Source organism: Triturus cristatus, chromosome 6 (genome assembly GCF_964204655.1).
Source record: "Triturus cristatus chromosome 6, aTriCri1.1, whole genome shotgun sequence".
Taxonomy (NCBI): domain Eukaryota; kingdom Metazoa; phylum Chordata; class Amphibia; order Caudata; family Salamandridae; genus Triturus; species Triturus cristatus.
In genome coordinates, this window is record NC_140589.1 from 1,861,956,799 (window position 1) to 1,861,971,206 (window position 14,408).

General features: G+C 40.0%; 1 protein-coding gene across 2 annotated transcripts in view; it reads left to right on the forward strand.

Annotated features, from left to right (window-relative positions):
• The window catches only part of LOC146822221 (uncharacterized), a 168,703-nt gene extending 155,527 nt beyond the window's left edge, over positions 1–13,176 (forward strand). For both annotated transcript variants that reach the window (XM_085613370.1, XM_085613371.1), the window contains exon 12: positions 12,791–13,176. In XM_085613370.1, the coding sequence (XP_085469496.1) occupies positions 12,791–12,819 (29 nt within the window). In that variant the 3' untranslated portion in view covers positions 12,820–13,176. The remainder of the gene's footprint in view (positions 1–12,790) is intronic.
• Positions 13,177–14,408: the final 1,232 nt, after the last annotated feature.

Consider the following 14,408-nt stretch of genomic DNA (forward strand, 5'->3'; position numbering starts at 1 on the left):
CCCTATGCTAACTTTCACTGGCTCTGTAAAGTAAGTCTTAATCTGTCTCTTTAGGGGGTACTTTGTTTTTCAGAAAGGCAATAACCTGTTCATATTTCTTCACTACCTCGGGGTCTGGAGCTCCAGTTTTTGGATCCCTAGGGTATTCTTGTATTGGCCAATTTTCATCAGTTTGCACTCTGTCCATAAATCTGCTGGTACTATTATGTCAAATAAGCTATTCAGATGAATCCATATAACTGTAGACAACTTCAAAAATCTGTCCACTTGCCTATACCACTCGACAGGCTTTTCGCGTAGTCGAGGGAAATCATTTGAAAATGACAAAATATCCTGCCTTGTCCATGAAACATGTACATATCCTCCTACTGGAATTTCTCTCATGGGGCATTCCGTTACTACTTTTTCCTTTTCTCTTACAGGGAATACTGCAAACGTTTTATCTGGGGCATCATCTCGTTTTCGGTACCACCTGCTTCTCCATTTATCCACATCTCCCCATTTTCTCAACAAAATGATTATTTCCTTAATCTGACTTATCCGTCCTGTGGTGTTCAAATTTTCAATATCTTTTTCAGTGAAATCTATTCGATATGGTTTTTGTAAAGCCTTTACCTTTTCAATATCTATACCCATTTCATTTGCTACTTCTTCTAGTCTTTCACTCTCCATGTTACACTTTTGCACAAAAATAGTAATTCCTCATCCTGATAAGTTTTAAATTTCTCTGTGGGGATAGTTCCTACTATCAACTCTTCCAGTACCATTCGTAATTTGGCCACATCTATTGATTGGGATTCTATGTCTTTTCTCTGCAAGCTTCTCAACCATTCACTTAATTCTTCCGTAGATGGACCTACTGGTTTCTCTACATTACTTCGTTCTGAATCCTTTGGTGTTTCTAACATTGACTCCACAGTCATTGTTTGTCTTTCTGCTAAATTTGGGCCTATAAATGGGTTACTTGAAACATTCGGTTCGATCATACTCATTGTCTGTCTCCATGGATTTTCATTTTGGCTCTGCTTTGGCTTCTCAGCCTGTTTATTGCTATTATAAGGAACTGTTAAACAATGTTCGCTATCTTTCTGTTTATCAAAAATAGGCATCACAGGGCCTATCGTCACTGGAACAGTCACAGCTTCTAGTTTTTTAGTCAATTCTCGTATTTTTTCAGTTAATTCTAAAGTCGTTTTCGCTAATTCTGCCGAATTTTTACCATTTACCTTACCATCTGATTTTTTCTCTACCTCTCTAATGGAATTACATTTCTCTAAATCTTGGGACACTGGTTCTGACTTAATGATGATACGGAGGTGGATTTTTATAAAACATGTCATCAAGAACATCATCCTCCGACTCATTCACTCCATACCCTCTTGATTCAACATTATGTCTTTTCTCTGTTCATTTTCTACCTCCAATTTCTTCAGCAGTTCTTACAGGAAATAGACCTTCAGTCATACTCGCATTCTGCCACCTTCTCATTCTATCATCATGATTCTCATGTCCATAGGATCTACCAAACATGTACCTATATCTTCCGCCACTCCTCTCTCTCGATCATGCATCTCATCTTCCCATTCAGTCAATGCTTCAAATTGTGTTGGTCTAGGTCTCGGTTCTAGATTCATCATGTTCTCTCTCAAATTTCTTAAATCTGCTAAATTAAATGAACCATGCTCTGGAAATGCCAAGACTCCGTCGTTCTTGATATAATTTACCCAATTGTCTAACCAAATACAAATATGATATCCGTATTTCGCAACCATAAAGGATGCGGGGGTTTTCGGTGGAGGAAGTAATTGTCCTTCCCTAGTCACAATCGGTTTGTCCTTTTTGAGCCACTTCTTAATTTTTCCAAACCAGGACTTTTTCTCCTTTTCTGGTGGATCGTAATACATCTTTTCTGTCTTCCGTGTATCGCTAGTCTCTCCTTATGACTGTACTGTTGTTCTGACTTCCTACATCCCAGAAGCCGTGCAAACAACATAAAACTCGACGCGACTCAACATAGAGTGTTTATACATAAACCAATACCAATCAATAAGCAATTTACAAGCAATAATCACCTAAACCAAATCAATAAAAACCATCATACTGCTACCAGTAAAACTGCTGCAGCGTGGAATTTCTCAAATCCTCCCTTCTTTACAGACCGAATATCTCACTAACACATTCACTCAATGCATTCACTGGTGGGGCCCATAACACCAACACTCAAACTTCATTGGTCTGCTCCTAAGGGAGAGATGAGTGTTCCAAAAGCTGACATGAAAGGAATACCTTATAACCTAAAGGAAAATAACTTATTTTCACTAATTCCCTTATTACTACACCTTTTAATCTTAAACATCAAGATACTCCTTCTACGTAGTCGACAGATCAAATTAGTTGTTTTTGATGTTAGGTGATTTAATCCATCTAAACATTCTAAATTCTTAATCTGTTTCTTTCAATAAATGACCCAACACATTTGCTTGTTAATCAATAATATTGTTTATCTAACTAATGTAAGAATTTAGTAGATCATTATTCAAACCACAGAACACCATATTTACCTAATCTGGCTATTAGTCGTCCTCTAAGTTAATCAAGTCGTCACGCAGCACACTACAGTCCCAATGATTGGGTCGAGACCATAAGCGTGTACGCATCAATCCATGCCCATCAGTTCGAAAGTCCTCAGTTCATCAGGAAATTGGGCAGCAATTTAGTCTTTCAAAGATTCAGGGAAACAGCTGTCCTGCAGTGTCACCGTCCTCTCCGTCAGCATAACGTCAGGCAAAAGGAAAGATTCACAACGCAACTCCTACAACTCACTATTCTACCATTTTTATAATGAAATTAATGTCAAAATGTAACGAAAGTCAGTTTTAGGCACTTCTGATTGGTAGGTTAAGATCGTCCGTTTCGGTTTCCAAAAGTCTATGATGTCACACCGTCTGACATGATCCATCTGGTTGTCAAAATCGTCCATTGTTAAAGTTCTTGGCAAAAGTCCAGTCGTGACCTTGCTTGGGTACAGGCTGTGTAGGTCCTCTTGAGGCCACTTGTTCGGGAGCCTGGACGTGCGCACTTGGTCTGAAACCTTGTGGAATGGTAGCTGTCTCGTCGTGTTCATTGGTCGGCTATTTTGTCAAAGGCCCAATCGGTCAACTTAAGCGAAACAAACACAAAAAGTAATTAAAACATGGAAATAACAAATAAAATGTTTAACCCTCACTAATTCCCATATGTGTTTGCAATTATCTAGCAGAATTGCGACATTTAAAGCGTTTATATTCACCCAATGATGTCATCTGGTGCAACTTACAATTACGTCACAAAAGCAACATAAATTTCCAAATTACAGGTTCTTCTCATTTTCATCCACCATTTCAAGTGAGAGGGAGCATCTGTGGACTTCCAATTCTGTAGAATTAAGGAACGGGCAACCATGCAAGAAATAAATATAAAGGTCTCCTCAGCCCTACTAGTTATCGTTCTATTTTTAATGATGCCGAACAAAGCCAATTCTGCCTCTGGCTGAATACTTTTCCCAATTGCCCTTTCCAAATCCACAAAAATTGTATTCCAGAATAGTTCTAGTTTCGGGCAAGAGAAGAAAATATGATGCCAGCCACCCTGACCATTAGCGAGACATCTAAAACACTTATTTTCAACTTCCGGGTATCTTTTGCCCAAGGCCTCCGGTGTCAAATAGGCTAGCCAACGTGATAGAAAGGCCATCCTTTTAAAGTTGGCCGCTCTTAATGCTTTATTGCCTAGACGACAAATCGTCTCCCAGTCTTTACATTGAAGACTGCATTGTGTCACGTGATCTATTTTTCTTAGGTGGCTTTCAACCAGTGGCGTTTGATTCTGTTGAAGTAGCAACCTATACCATTTCCCTATGCCAATTATTTTGGCCCCGTATAGGGCTACTGCTAGTTCGGATGGAGAATTAATAATACCATATATTTTCTTTATAAAATATACAATCTGTATATATTCGAAAAAGATAGGTCTGTTCGGGCTGTTTGCTCTAGTCATCACCTCTTGCCACGAAATCATTCGATTGGAGATAAAAAAGTGTCTCAATTCTTTTAACCCACACTTTTCCCATTTAGTTAAATGATTTTTGTTCAATTGGAGCCCGAGATCTAAACATTCCCTCAAACTCAAGAATTGCATGCCGGAGGAGTCTATTTTTTTTGAAAAACACTGAAGTCTAAAATAATATTCCCTTAAGGTCTTATATCGGTTTTTTTTTGGATATTTGGAAGTTTTTAGGAACACTTGTAGGTTGGAGCTATTTTCCTGTAGCATTTGGTCCAAAAAGAAGCTGTCTCGCTTGGATGTCGATCCCATCAGTCCCGCCACTATATCTAAAAAGGCGGCCTCATAATATGTTTTCACAACTGGTAGGGCTAGACCGCCCTGTGAGGTAGATAGTTGTACTATTGGCAGTTTAACCCTTGAAAATTTTTTCCCCCATACAAAACTTCTGAACATAGTCTCTATTTCTTTAAAAAAGGAGAACTTGATTTTTATAGGGATATTACTAAATAAAAATATGAGCAACGGAAGTATTGACATTTTAATAAGAGATACCCTGCCCACAATTGAGAGTGGTAATAAAAGCCACTGATCAAAAAGCTTCTTGATTTTATCTTTCATCCTAATGTAATTTAATTCATACAGCTGGTGGTAATAGGAGTTAATATAAATTCCCAAATACCTAACCGGATCTTTATTGGCTGCTTGTGTCCTTAAATCCGATGGAAGATAATTAAGATCAGTATTTAAAGCTAGTATTTCTGTTTTAGTGGAATTTATTTTATAACCACCAATTTGTTCAAATTCTCTAAATTCTATTAACACACTCTCAATAATTTCTTTATCGGGCCTCAGATATAAAATAATGTCGTCGCAAATAATTTTATTTTGGGCATTCGAAAAACCGGAGATCGAATAGCAGCGTTATTTCTAATCTTGATTGCTAAGGGTTCAATGAAAAAAGTAAATAGCAACGGTGAAAGAGGGCATCCCTGCCTGGTCCCTCTATTAATTTTTATCGACCCAGCTATTTTCATGTTAATAAAAATCTGGGCCGAGGCGTCTTGATAAATGTTACGTAACATATTAACAATCTGGGCTGAAAATCCGAATTGTCTTAGGGTAAAAAACAGGGTGCTCCAATTGACGAGGTCGAAAGCTTTTTCCGCGTCTACCATGACGATACATGCCGGAGTCAAGTTGGTATTAAAATAGTCTAAAGCTTGAATTAGGAATTCGGTGTTGGCTGCCATGGATCTACCGGCTATGAATCCGGTCTGATCACTACTAATCACCTCTTGAGCCGCAAATGTAAAACGTTTAGCCCATATTTTCATTAAAATTTTATAGTCAGAATTTAAAAGACTTATGGGCCGGTAGGAATTAATATTTTCGGGGTTTTTGTCTTTCTTCACGAATGACACAATTGTCGCCTCCTTAAATGTTGCCGGTATGCGACCTCCCTCTTTAATGTTACTAAATAATTGTTTCAGAGGGGTCAGCAATTCTTTTAAGAATAGTTTATAAAATTCGATGGGAAATCCATCTGGCCCACATGCTTTTCCCCCGGCTGTTTCTTTTACAGAGGTTGATATTTCTGCTGTTTCGATCTCTGATTCTAGTTGGGAAACCCGACTCTCAGAAAGTTTGGGAATAGCGACTTCAGAAAAATAATTAAAAATCATATCGTCGCCTGTTAAATATTCCGTTGAGTAGATACTGTGGTAGTGTTCAACAAAAATCTGTGAGATCCTTTCCCTGTCAACTTCATCACCACCGGTCTGAGGATCTTGTATCTTTAGAATGATTGCTGACTCCTGTTTTTTTCTTGTTGCGTTTGCTAGCATTTTACCTATTAACTGATTTTCTTCATATACCTTTTGCTGGTACATTTTAGAACTACAGATCTCTTCTAAAACGAAAAAATCCCGCAAGATGGTTTTTGCCTGTTCGAATTCGTTAGGACATTTCTGATCCCGAAGAATATGTTCTTTCTCGACTGTAGCCTGAAGTTGAGCTATTTTAAGCGATCTTGCTTTGGCCTGGGCTGCCGTATAGGCAATAATCTGACCACGAGCAGCAGCTTTGAACCCACCCCAGACAGAAATCATATTAGCGGTGTTGGAATTTAAGTTAAAAAATTCCAAGATCCATTCCCTGAAATCCTTTACCCAATCCTGATTTTGAAGGAGAGTACGGTCGAGCTGCCACCTCGGCCGCTCCCCTTTCCCACCATCTATTACAATCGTAAGTTCGATTCTAGCGTGATCAGAAAAAGGATTACACCCACTATCGATTTTGGAAATTTGAAGAGATCTTGATATAAGATAAAAATCGATTCGAGATGCAGTAGCAAAGCGATATGAATAGCAAGTGAATTTTGTGTCTTCCGGATTCCTAATTCGCCAAGGATCTACCAGTTGATATTCTTTTTTGAGGGCCTCCACCGCTCTTAAAGTATTTGGTTTTAATTGTTTTTTATTTTTATTTGATGTATCTTTCCTCAAGTTTTGTATAAAATTAAAGTCACCTCCTAGTATGTTCTGTCCTGGAATTCCCCTTAAAGACTCATGAATTTTGATCAGACTTTCAGTCTCGTCAGTAACAGGACCGTAGTAATTAACAAGATTGAAAAATTTTCCCTGCAATTTAACCATTACCCATATCCATCTCCCCTGTGTATCTCTCTGAATTTGTAGGATTTCCCAGGGTATTTTCCTAGAAAGATATATTGCAACTCCCCTCTGAGCCAAACCAGCTGATGCGAAGAAAGCGTGGGAGAAAAATCTAGGTAAAAAAAGTTTAGGGGAATTTGATTTTAAGTGAGTCTCTTGAAAATATACTATTTGGGGGTCAAATCAAATTAACCATTTTATGAGAGCGCCATATTTTTGCTTATTTAACATTCCATTGGCATTGACTGATAAGATTTTGCAATTGCTAAAATTCATTTTGATTTCTCATTACAGATAAACTTAAATTCCTAATCATATAATTTCTATGTCGTTTAATCCTGCTCCTGCTCCTTTTTCTTTTTGCTCCGAATCCCCCCCCTCCCTTCCTCCCCTTAGAATGTGGATACCCCCACCACGCCAACCACATTTCACCCTTCCCTCCTTTGTTCATGGGTGTCATGGTATTACACCCAGGTGACCCTTCTACCCCTATGACCCCCCCACCAGAAGCTCAAAACCGAGAAAAGAAAAGCAAACAAAGAAAACAGATTTAAACAGAGCCATCAAGCCGTTCTTTTTACCCTCTATTCTTGGCTCATCCTGCCTATTTCAACCTCTTCCCTTCTTTCCTTTATATTGAAAAGTGCTTCATCAAAATATTAACCCTGCGATATCTCCTTTAATAACGCCTGAGCCTCCTCCAGATCTGAAAAAATAAAAAATGTGCCCTTTACTAGCACTCTAAGTTTGGATTGCTGAGCTATTGAGGCTTGGGCTCCATGAGATTTAAATAACTGGAGGAGTTTAACAAATTCCTTCCTTCTTCGTGCTGCTAAGGCAGTCATGTCTGCAAATATACGACATTTTGAGGTTGCATTGATAGAAAACTGTCTCTGCTGAATAGCTTTCGTCAAAATGTTCTCCTTGATTCGATAATCAGCAAAATTTAGCAAGATTGTTCGCGGCATAATAGAGTTCGGAAAAGGATTTGCAGGGACCCGATGAGCCCTGGTGATTGTAAGGTCCCCTTCAAATTCAGGAAGCACAGTCTGCTTAATGAATGTATTAACCCACTGTAGCGTCTGTGAATTTTCTATACCTTCCGGAACCCCCACTATTCTTAGATTTGATCTTCGTGAATGGCCCTCGATATCTTCCAGTCTATTTTCCAAGTGTTTCCTCTTTTTTGTCGCTTCCTTCGCCTCACACAAGACCGTATTGACTTGATCCTCCAGCACTGAGATCCGAGCCTCAGCCTCCTGAAGTTTGACAGGAAATCCAGACATTACCTCCTCGATCTTCCCCAGACGTGCATGTAGAGCCGCAATTTCCAGTTTCTGGGTTCTTTTAATTTCACGAACTTCATCTAATATTAAGTTCAGCATGTCCCTAACATCCAATTGATGGGTACTAGTGGTATCAATAAACTGATCCGCCTGATCGGGATAACTCTGCCTTTCAGCTGTGATGATAGTTGTTCCCCCGGTTATAGCTTCTCGCGGGGAGTTAGGCAGGGTTGCGTTCTGTAATACTGACTCCTGCTCTAGAAGATCGGCAACTGCCGGTGAGATATTAGATTCATGATTTTGATAGCTGGCCTGGCTATGATCTTGATCCTTTGTGCCTTCTGGGGCAGCTCGATGGACAGTATCCTTATTAATTCGAGTTCTTACAGCGTTCGGGGAACCTTGGACAGCTGGGAGAGGTACTGGTTCGACTGGCCCAGTTTTAGATATATGCAAGCCGGGTGGGTGTCATTAAGAAATTTGAGAAAAACTGGAAGTATTTTAGTGCTCTGGAAAAAGATAAAGGAAACTGAACAATGTCTGGGTCATGCTGATTATAATTGCAGTAGTTTTTATAATCAAATGTCTTTCCTTGCGATTTTTTTGCATTTCCTCAATAGAAATCTATTAGTATTTTTGTGGCTTTTTTTAAGGGTAAAGCGTAGGAAATAGAATTGTATTTTGTTATAAATTATAGTAATCCCTGTAGATTGATGCACTAGCACTTTTTCTTTTTTTTTTTTTTTTTTTTTGTATTTGCTTTTTCCTTTATGCAATGGTTGCTACGATGATGTCTTTTCCTATAGCACTTTACTGCTGTTGTTTGGTAGAGTGACTCCCTTCTCAAACATGGTCGAGATCTTTGATTGTTATTTTTTTAGTAATCTAAGGGAAGGAATGAAGGAACTTGTTAGGGAAGGCTATTCCATATTTCATAAATGGACGTACTTGCACTTTTTTTTTGTTTCCAAATGATTATACTTGAGAAGCACTAGCACTTTCTATATACAATTGCTGCTCACGAATTACGGATATTATATTTTTCTCTATAGCACTTTATTGTTTGCTGTTGTGTATCTAAGGCTACTTCCTCAATATGGATGAGATCTCGGATTATTACTTTTAGTAACATAAAGGAAGGAACCTAGTTGGGAAGGCTATATAAGACTTTTTAGAGGTCTCAATTATTGTATTTTTGTATTTATAACATCTTGTCATCATAAATTGTACTCTGTATATGGATGCTATGTCCCTTAACCACACTAAACACTAATCCACTGTACCTTGTTCCTTTGCCAATATAGCCTGCACCATCATTTCGAGGCTGGGAGGTGTACAGCCTGGAGCTTACCGCTGACATGGGGTTATAGGTCAGCCTCCTGTGTCCTGCCTGTTCTCAATTTTACCAACAGTGCCACCAGATATTACTAGATATACCTAACACATGATCTCACTAACCGTTCCCCTGACTCACCTTGTTCCATTGTCAATATAGCCTGTACTATAGTCTTCATGTTTGGCTCCACCTCTTTTTAGATTACTTGCATCTGCCACTGCTGTAGATGACCGTAGAGATCCTAGCTGAAGTTCTAGCCCCCTCTCCCAGAGGTGGGTTTTCTCCTCTAAGCTAGCATTGACCAAGGGCAACCCTGGTATGGCGGAAGGGCTCTACCTTTCCTAACAGGCTGCGCCCATAGACATACAACTACCAGGGTGCTGTTTCATCCCCTACTGAGTCATTGGGTATGTAACTAGCAAGTTTTTTTTTTACCTGTTTTTACCTGTTACCACTTGTGTTTTCTTATATTGCACCTGTTATTACAGCGACACTGGTGCTTTCTCACAAGTAGGGTCTTCAATATGACCACTACAAGTCACACCTTGGCTAAGGGAGCGATGTGAATTTCCCGAGTTCCGATATATATTCCATGAGTGCTTCATGATAGTTTGATGGATGTGTTTGTTTCCCATTTTGTTTCCCCTTTACCTTCTAGGTCCGCAAGAAGGACAAATCAATTGTTTGCCCCCCGCCTTTGGATTTACTTGAATCCATTTATTAGGGACGGTACAACTTAGGATATCCCAATGACTGTCACCTACACTTAAGAGTAGATCAGGTTTTTTCCCCTGATCCTGAAGAAACTCCACACGGAGTAATTTAGGCGTGAAACATGTCGACCATTTAATTCTCTCACTTTTATGATAACACACATTGAGCTGTAACAGGTTGAATTCCTCCTGCCAGCTGAGACTCTTCCAGTCTTTTTAACCATAGCATAGTGTCCAGTCAATAAAGGTTCCTTGGAGCACTGATAGCTATTATTAATACACATTTTGCACCCACTCTACTCACCACTTTATCCCCTCCACCCCCACACATGGGGCCTCCTGAAATACCAATCTAAAGACCTCCAGCAAAGAGCCCCCCTGAGGGGCCTGTTGGGCATTGTAGTGCCGGCCCAAAGAGGAGCTTCCCTATGATAAAGCAGGACAAGTGTCGGGGTGTGTGAGTCCCCTTGCTCCTCATTGGAGCTCTCCCACCTCAGATCCTTCACTTACCTAGTTGCCCTCCATCCCCTCCTCTTTCTTCACCCCCTCCTTTGGTCCTTTTTCTCTCGCTTCCTTAGGAACTGCATACCATTCCTTGATCCACTAGAAATATAAGGTACATTAACGTAAATTACCTAATCTCTATTAGTAATAACCTAATTCCTCCACCCTCTAATATGACCCATCTGGATGACTTCACTGATCACTACATCCATGCCATGATAAATATATTCAACACTGCTGCTCTGAAGCAACTCAAAAGGATGCTGATCAAACTATCCAAACCCTGGTCCAATGACTCCCTCAACAAATAACAATGCAAACTAAGGCTTGCAGAGAGATCATGGAGAAAGTCTCCTTCCATAACAAACCTAAAACAGTTGAAGATGACAAGAAATTCTTACAACAAACATATCCGTAGTACCAAAGCTGAACACTTTAAGTTTCAGCTTGACAATGTCAAATACAGACCCAAAAAAATACTTGAAATCATCAAACAACAAGTTAGCCACTCAACCAACCAACAATCTGCTCCCTAGTGATGGAAATCTATCAAAGTCAAGAAAGATTGAACTTGAACTGCAACTCGCATTACAAAATCGGCATTATCAGACCTAGCCCATTCCATCGTCATGGCAAACCTCACAGAGTGCCCCTACCTCTAGCACCATATATCATACTCTAAAAAACAATGCATTGTGGAACACCTTTATACTACCAAACGATGTTGAACTGCTGAGAATTATAACTTCATTGAAACCCACAAATAATTTAAATGATCCTTTGCCTGCCAATTTCTTCAAAGATCTTAGATTTGCCATTCTCCCACTCTGATCCATGATTATCCTTCAATCTCTCATACATGGTAGGGTCCCCGATTGCCTAAAAATAGGACAAGTCACACCCATTCCAAAATAGCCTAATGTAGACTTATCTGATCCCAACAACTTCCATCCAATTTCCAATATCATGACTCTAGCTAAACGTCTTGAAAAATGCATACACATACATCTATTCAATCACATCGAAAAGTTTCAGCTCCTTGACCAATACCAATCAGGTTTTACTGTGGGTCATAGTACTGAAACAGCTCTAACTCACATTACTGATGACGCCCTGAGACTACTTGACCAGAACGAACTGTGCCTACTTATTCTCCTTTATCTGTCCTCGGCGTTTGACACGGTGTAACACGAAAACCTGATTGCTCTTCAGGAAAAAAGGATGGGTCTGATCAGGCACTGTCTTAAATTGGTTTGTCTCGTTCCTACATAATAAAATGCAGATAATCAAAGTTAAACATTCCCTTTGTAACAATATGCCAATCTCAATTGGAGTGTCTCAAGGTCCACAGTCTCACCCACGCTTTTCAACTTGTTCCTGGAACCCCTCACCGACATTCGGAACCATTCAAACATACAATACCACATGTATGCCAATGACACTCAACTGCATGTGAAAAAGGCCTCACCAGAAGACATAAAAACTCTTAACTGTGTACTTCTGACAACTGAACAATGCTTAGCTCACAATCACATTATGCTAAATACTCTCAAGACTGAATTCCTCTTGGTTGCCCCCCCACAACCACTCTGCACCCATTCAAGGCTGGCTCAAACAACTTACAGCTCTCAGCTGCGATCCACATATTGTTGATTCCACATGATCTTTAGGCATAACTCTGAACAAATACCTGATTACGCAGGACCACATCAGTGCAACAACTAGGGGAGCCAACCACCATCTCAATAAACATTGGAAAATCAAGCCGTTCCTGCCTCCTGAGGTCTCTCAGCTAGCAGTCCAATCCCTAGTTATCTCCCGTTTGGAATATGGAATTGTGCCCTTGGCAGTGTTACCCAAAGCTAGACTGTTCATGCTGTATAGAAATACTAAATGTTGAACTCTGCCGTTGCAGAAAGAAAAGCTATAGTTTAATCACTCTTCTGTGTTGTATATCCTAAAGCCACCCCATAATCAATACATTACAAATGAATGTTCTTTCCACTGTAAAGCTATTCCATGTTTACAAAATTAAGTTTGTCCCAAGTTGTTTACACTTTAAGATGCTCTTTGTTGCTCTAAGACACATGGCAGTATTTGAGATGCTGTGGTGTATGCAGTGCTGCAACACAGTGTGTGGTATTGTGCAGTCAGTTGGATATCCACAGTGTGTGGTATTGTGCAGTCAGCTGGATCTCAGTGTGGAATCTAAGTCTGTTCTATTTTTGTTTATAGAGCTTCCGATCCCAGAAAAATCCAAATGAAACAAACGCTGATGACTGGATCTCTGTTAAAATGACCCTTCAGATGGCCAACGGCGGTGGATGATTCACAATATTATCAATAAAACAATGTAACCATGACGGTGGTATTTGTTGAATCTGCTCTACAAGTGACATGGCGAAGTGAACACCGCTGTAGAAAATGTGTGCATAATAGGGGGAATGGGGCATATTGTTCAGTCTCCTTTCAGTGTGTCCTGTAACTTTGGTAAATTTGGTTGCATCCCCAGCCAATAACTGCTCAGTACCGCCTGTACCCGTAGCATCGCCAATAATGTCACTGTCTGTTCAGTACTGTTTTTCATTTCATTCCTTAATTAAACGTCTCAGCTAAGTGCCTGAAGGTGTCGAGTCAAGACAGATCACTGAAAACAAAGGCCTTATTTTCAAGAAAGTAACGTAGCGCAGTGCCGCAAGCCATGCTGCGTTACTTTCAAAGCACAGGGATGCATAATATTTACAACAATATGCATTGATGATTTTATTTGTGCAGGAAGAGACACCTTCCTGCATAAAAAAAGCACAAGAGGCATTTTCCTCTTTCTATGTGTTCTGCAGAATCCTGGCGCAATCCAGGGTTTACGAAAAGTTGTAAATCTGGAATTGCGGCAGAAACCATGGGTGTTGCGTGGGAACACCCACAGCAACACCCATGGCACATCTCTTTCACGCAAAGTGCTGTATTTATAAGGCCATGAAAAGTCACGCAGGGTGGCTTTACATGCCCTTATAAATATGGAGCACCACACAGCACTGCCAGTGCATCAAAAAATGACACACCAGCGGCATAATTCCTTGGCAGAAGTGTTGTGAGTTTGGATACTTTCTTTTCAGGATTGAATGCTTACCCCTTAGTCATAAAATAACACAATGGACAATGTGACATTAAGTGTAGGGGTGAGCTTTGAACGCCATGTGACGGAGTTTTCTCACACGCAGCTCTCAAGGTTTAAGCGAGAAAATTCAGTGGTAGGATAAGTCCGATTTCGCAATGCGGTCGTGGCAGGTCACTAGTGCTCACAATTAGAAAGCTGGAACTAGAGTAGGAAATCGTGGCAGAAAGAAGCAGGGCCCTCTGTCACGAAATGGTGTGCTGTTCACGATGATTTTACAGCGCAGAACAAGCTCCTGGCACTAAAAATCAGCACAATGTGCCAAAATTACATAGGATGCGGAACTCCGCAGAATCTCACAGCGTTTTTATGGAACTCTGCAGAATTCCATGCAGTGAAACTCAGCAAGTTCCTCCCACCCCTAATAAAGTGAGCCCTGGAAGTGCTAATTTCCAGACATGGGTTAGGCTGTCCGGTGTCTTAGTTAGTAGCTAGAGCATTAGTGTTTTACGACCTGAGGTGTAAAAGGCAGTTTGTTAAAGGAGGTTTATGTCACTTTTCTGCTTTTAAGTGGAAGCTCAATTACAAAACACAAAGCAAAATAAAAAAAAAACACAACACACCAGATGCAACAGAACAACTACTGTGAAACATAACAATACAATGCAATATAGCATCGCACATAAATAACAAAATGCTGTAAAACTAATGTGCACCCATATCCGTGTCAGACATTGC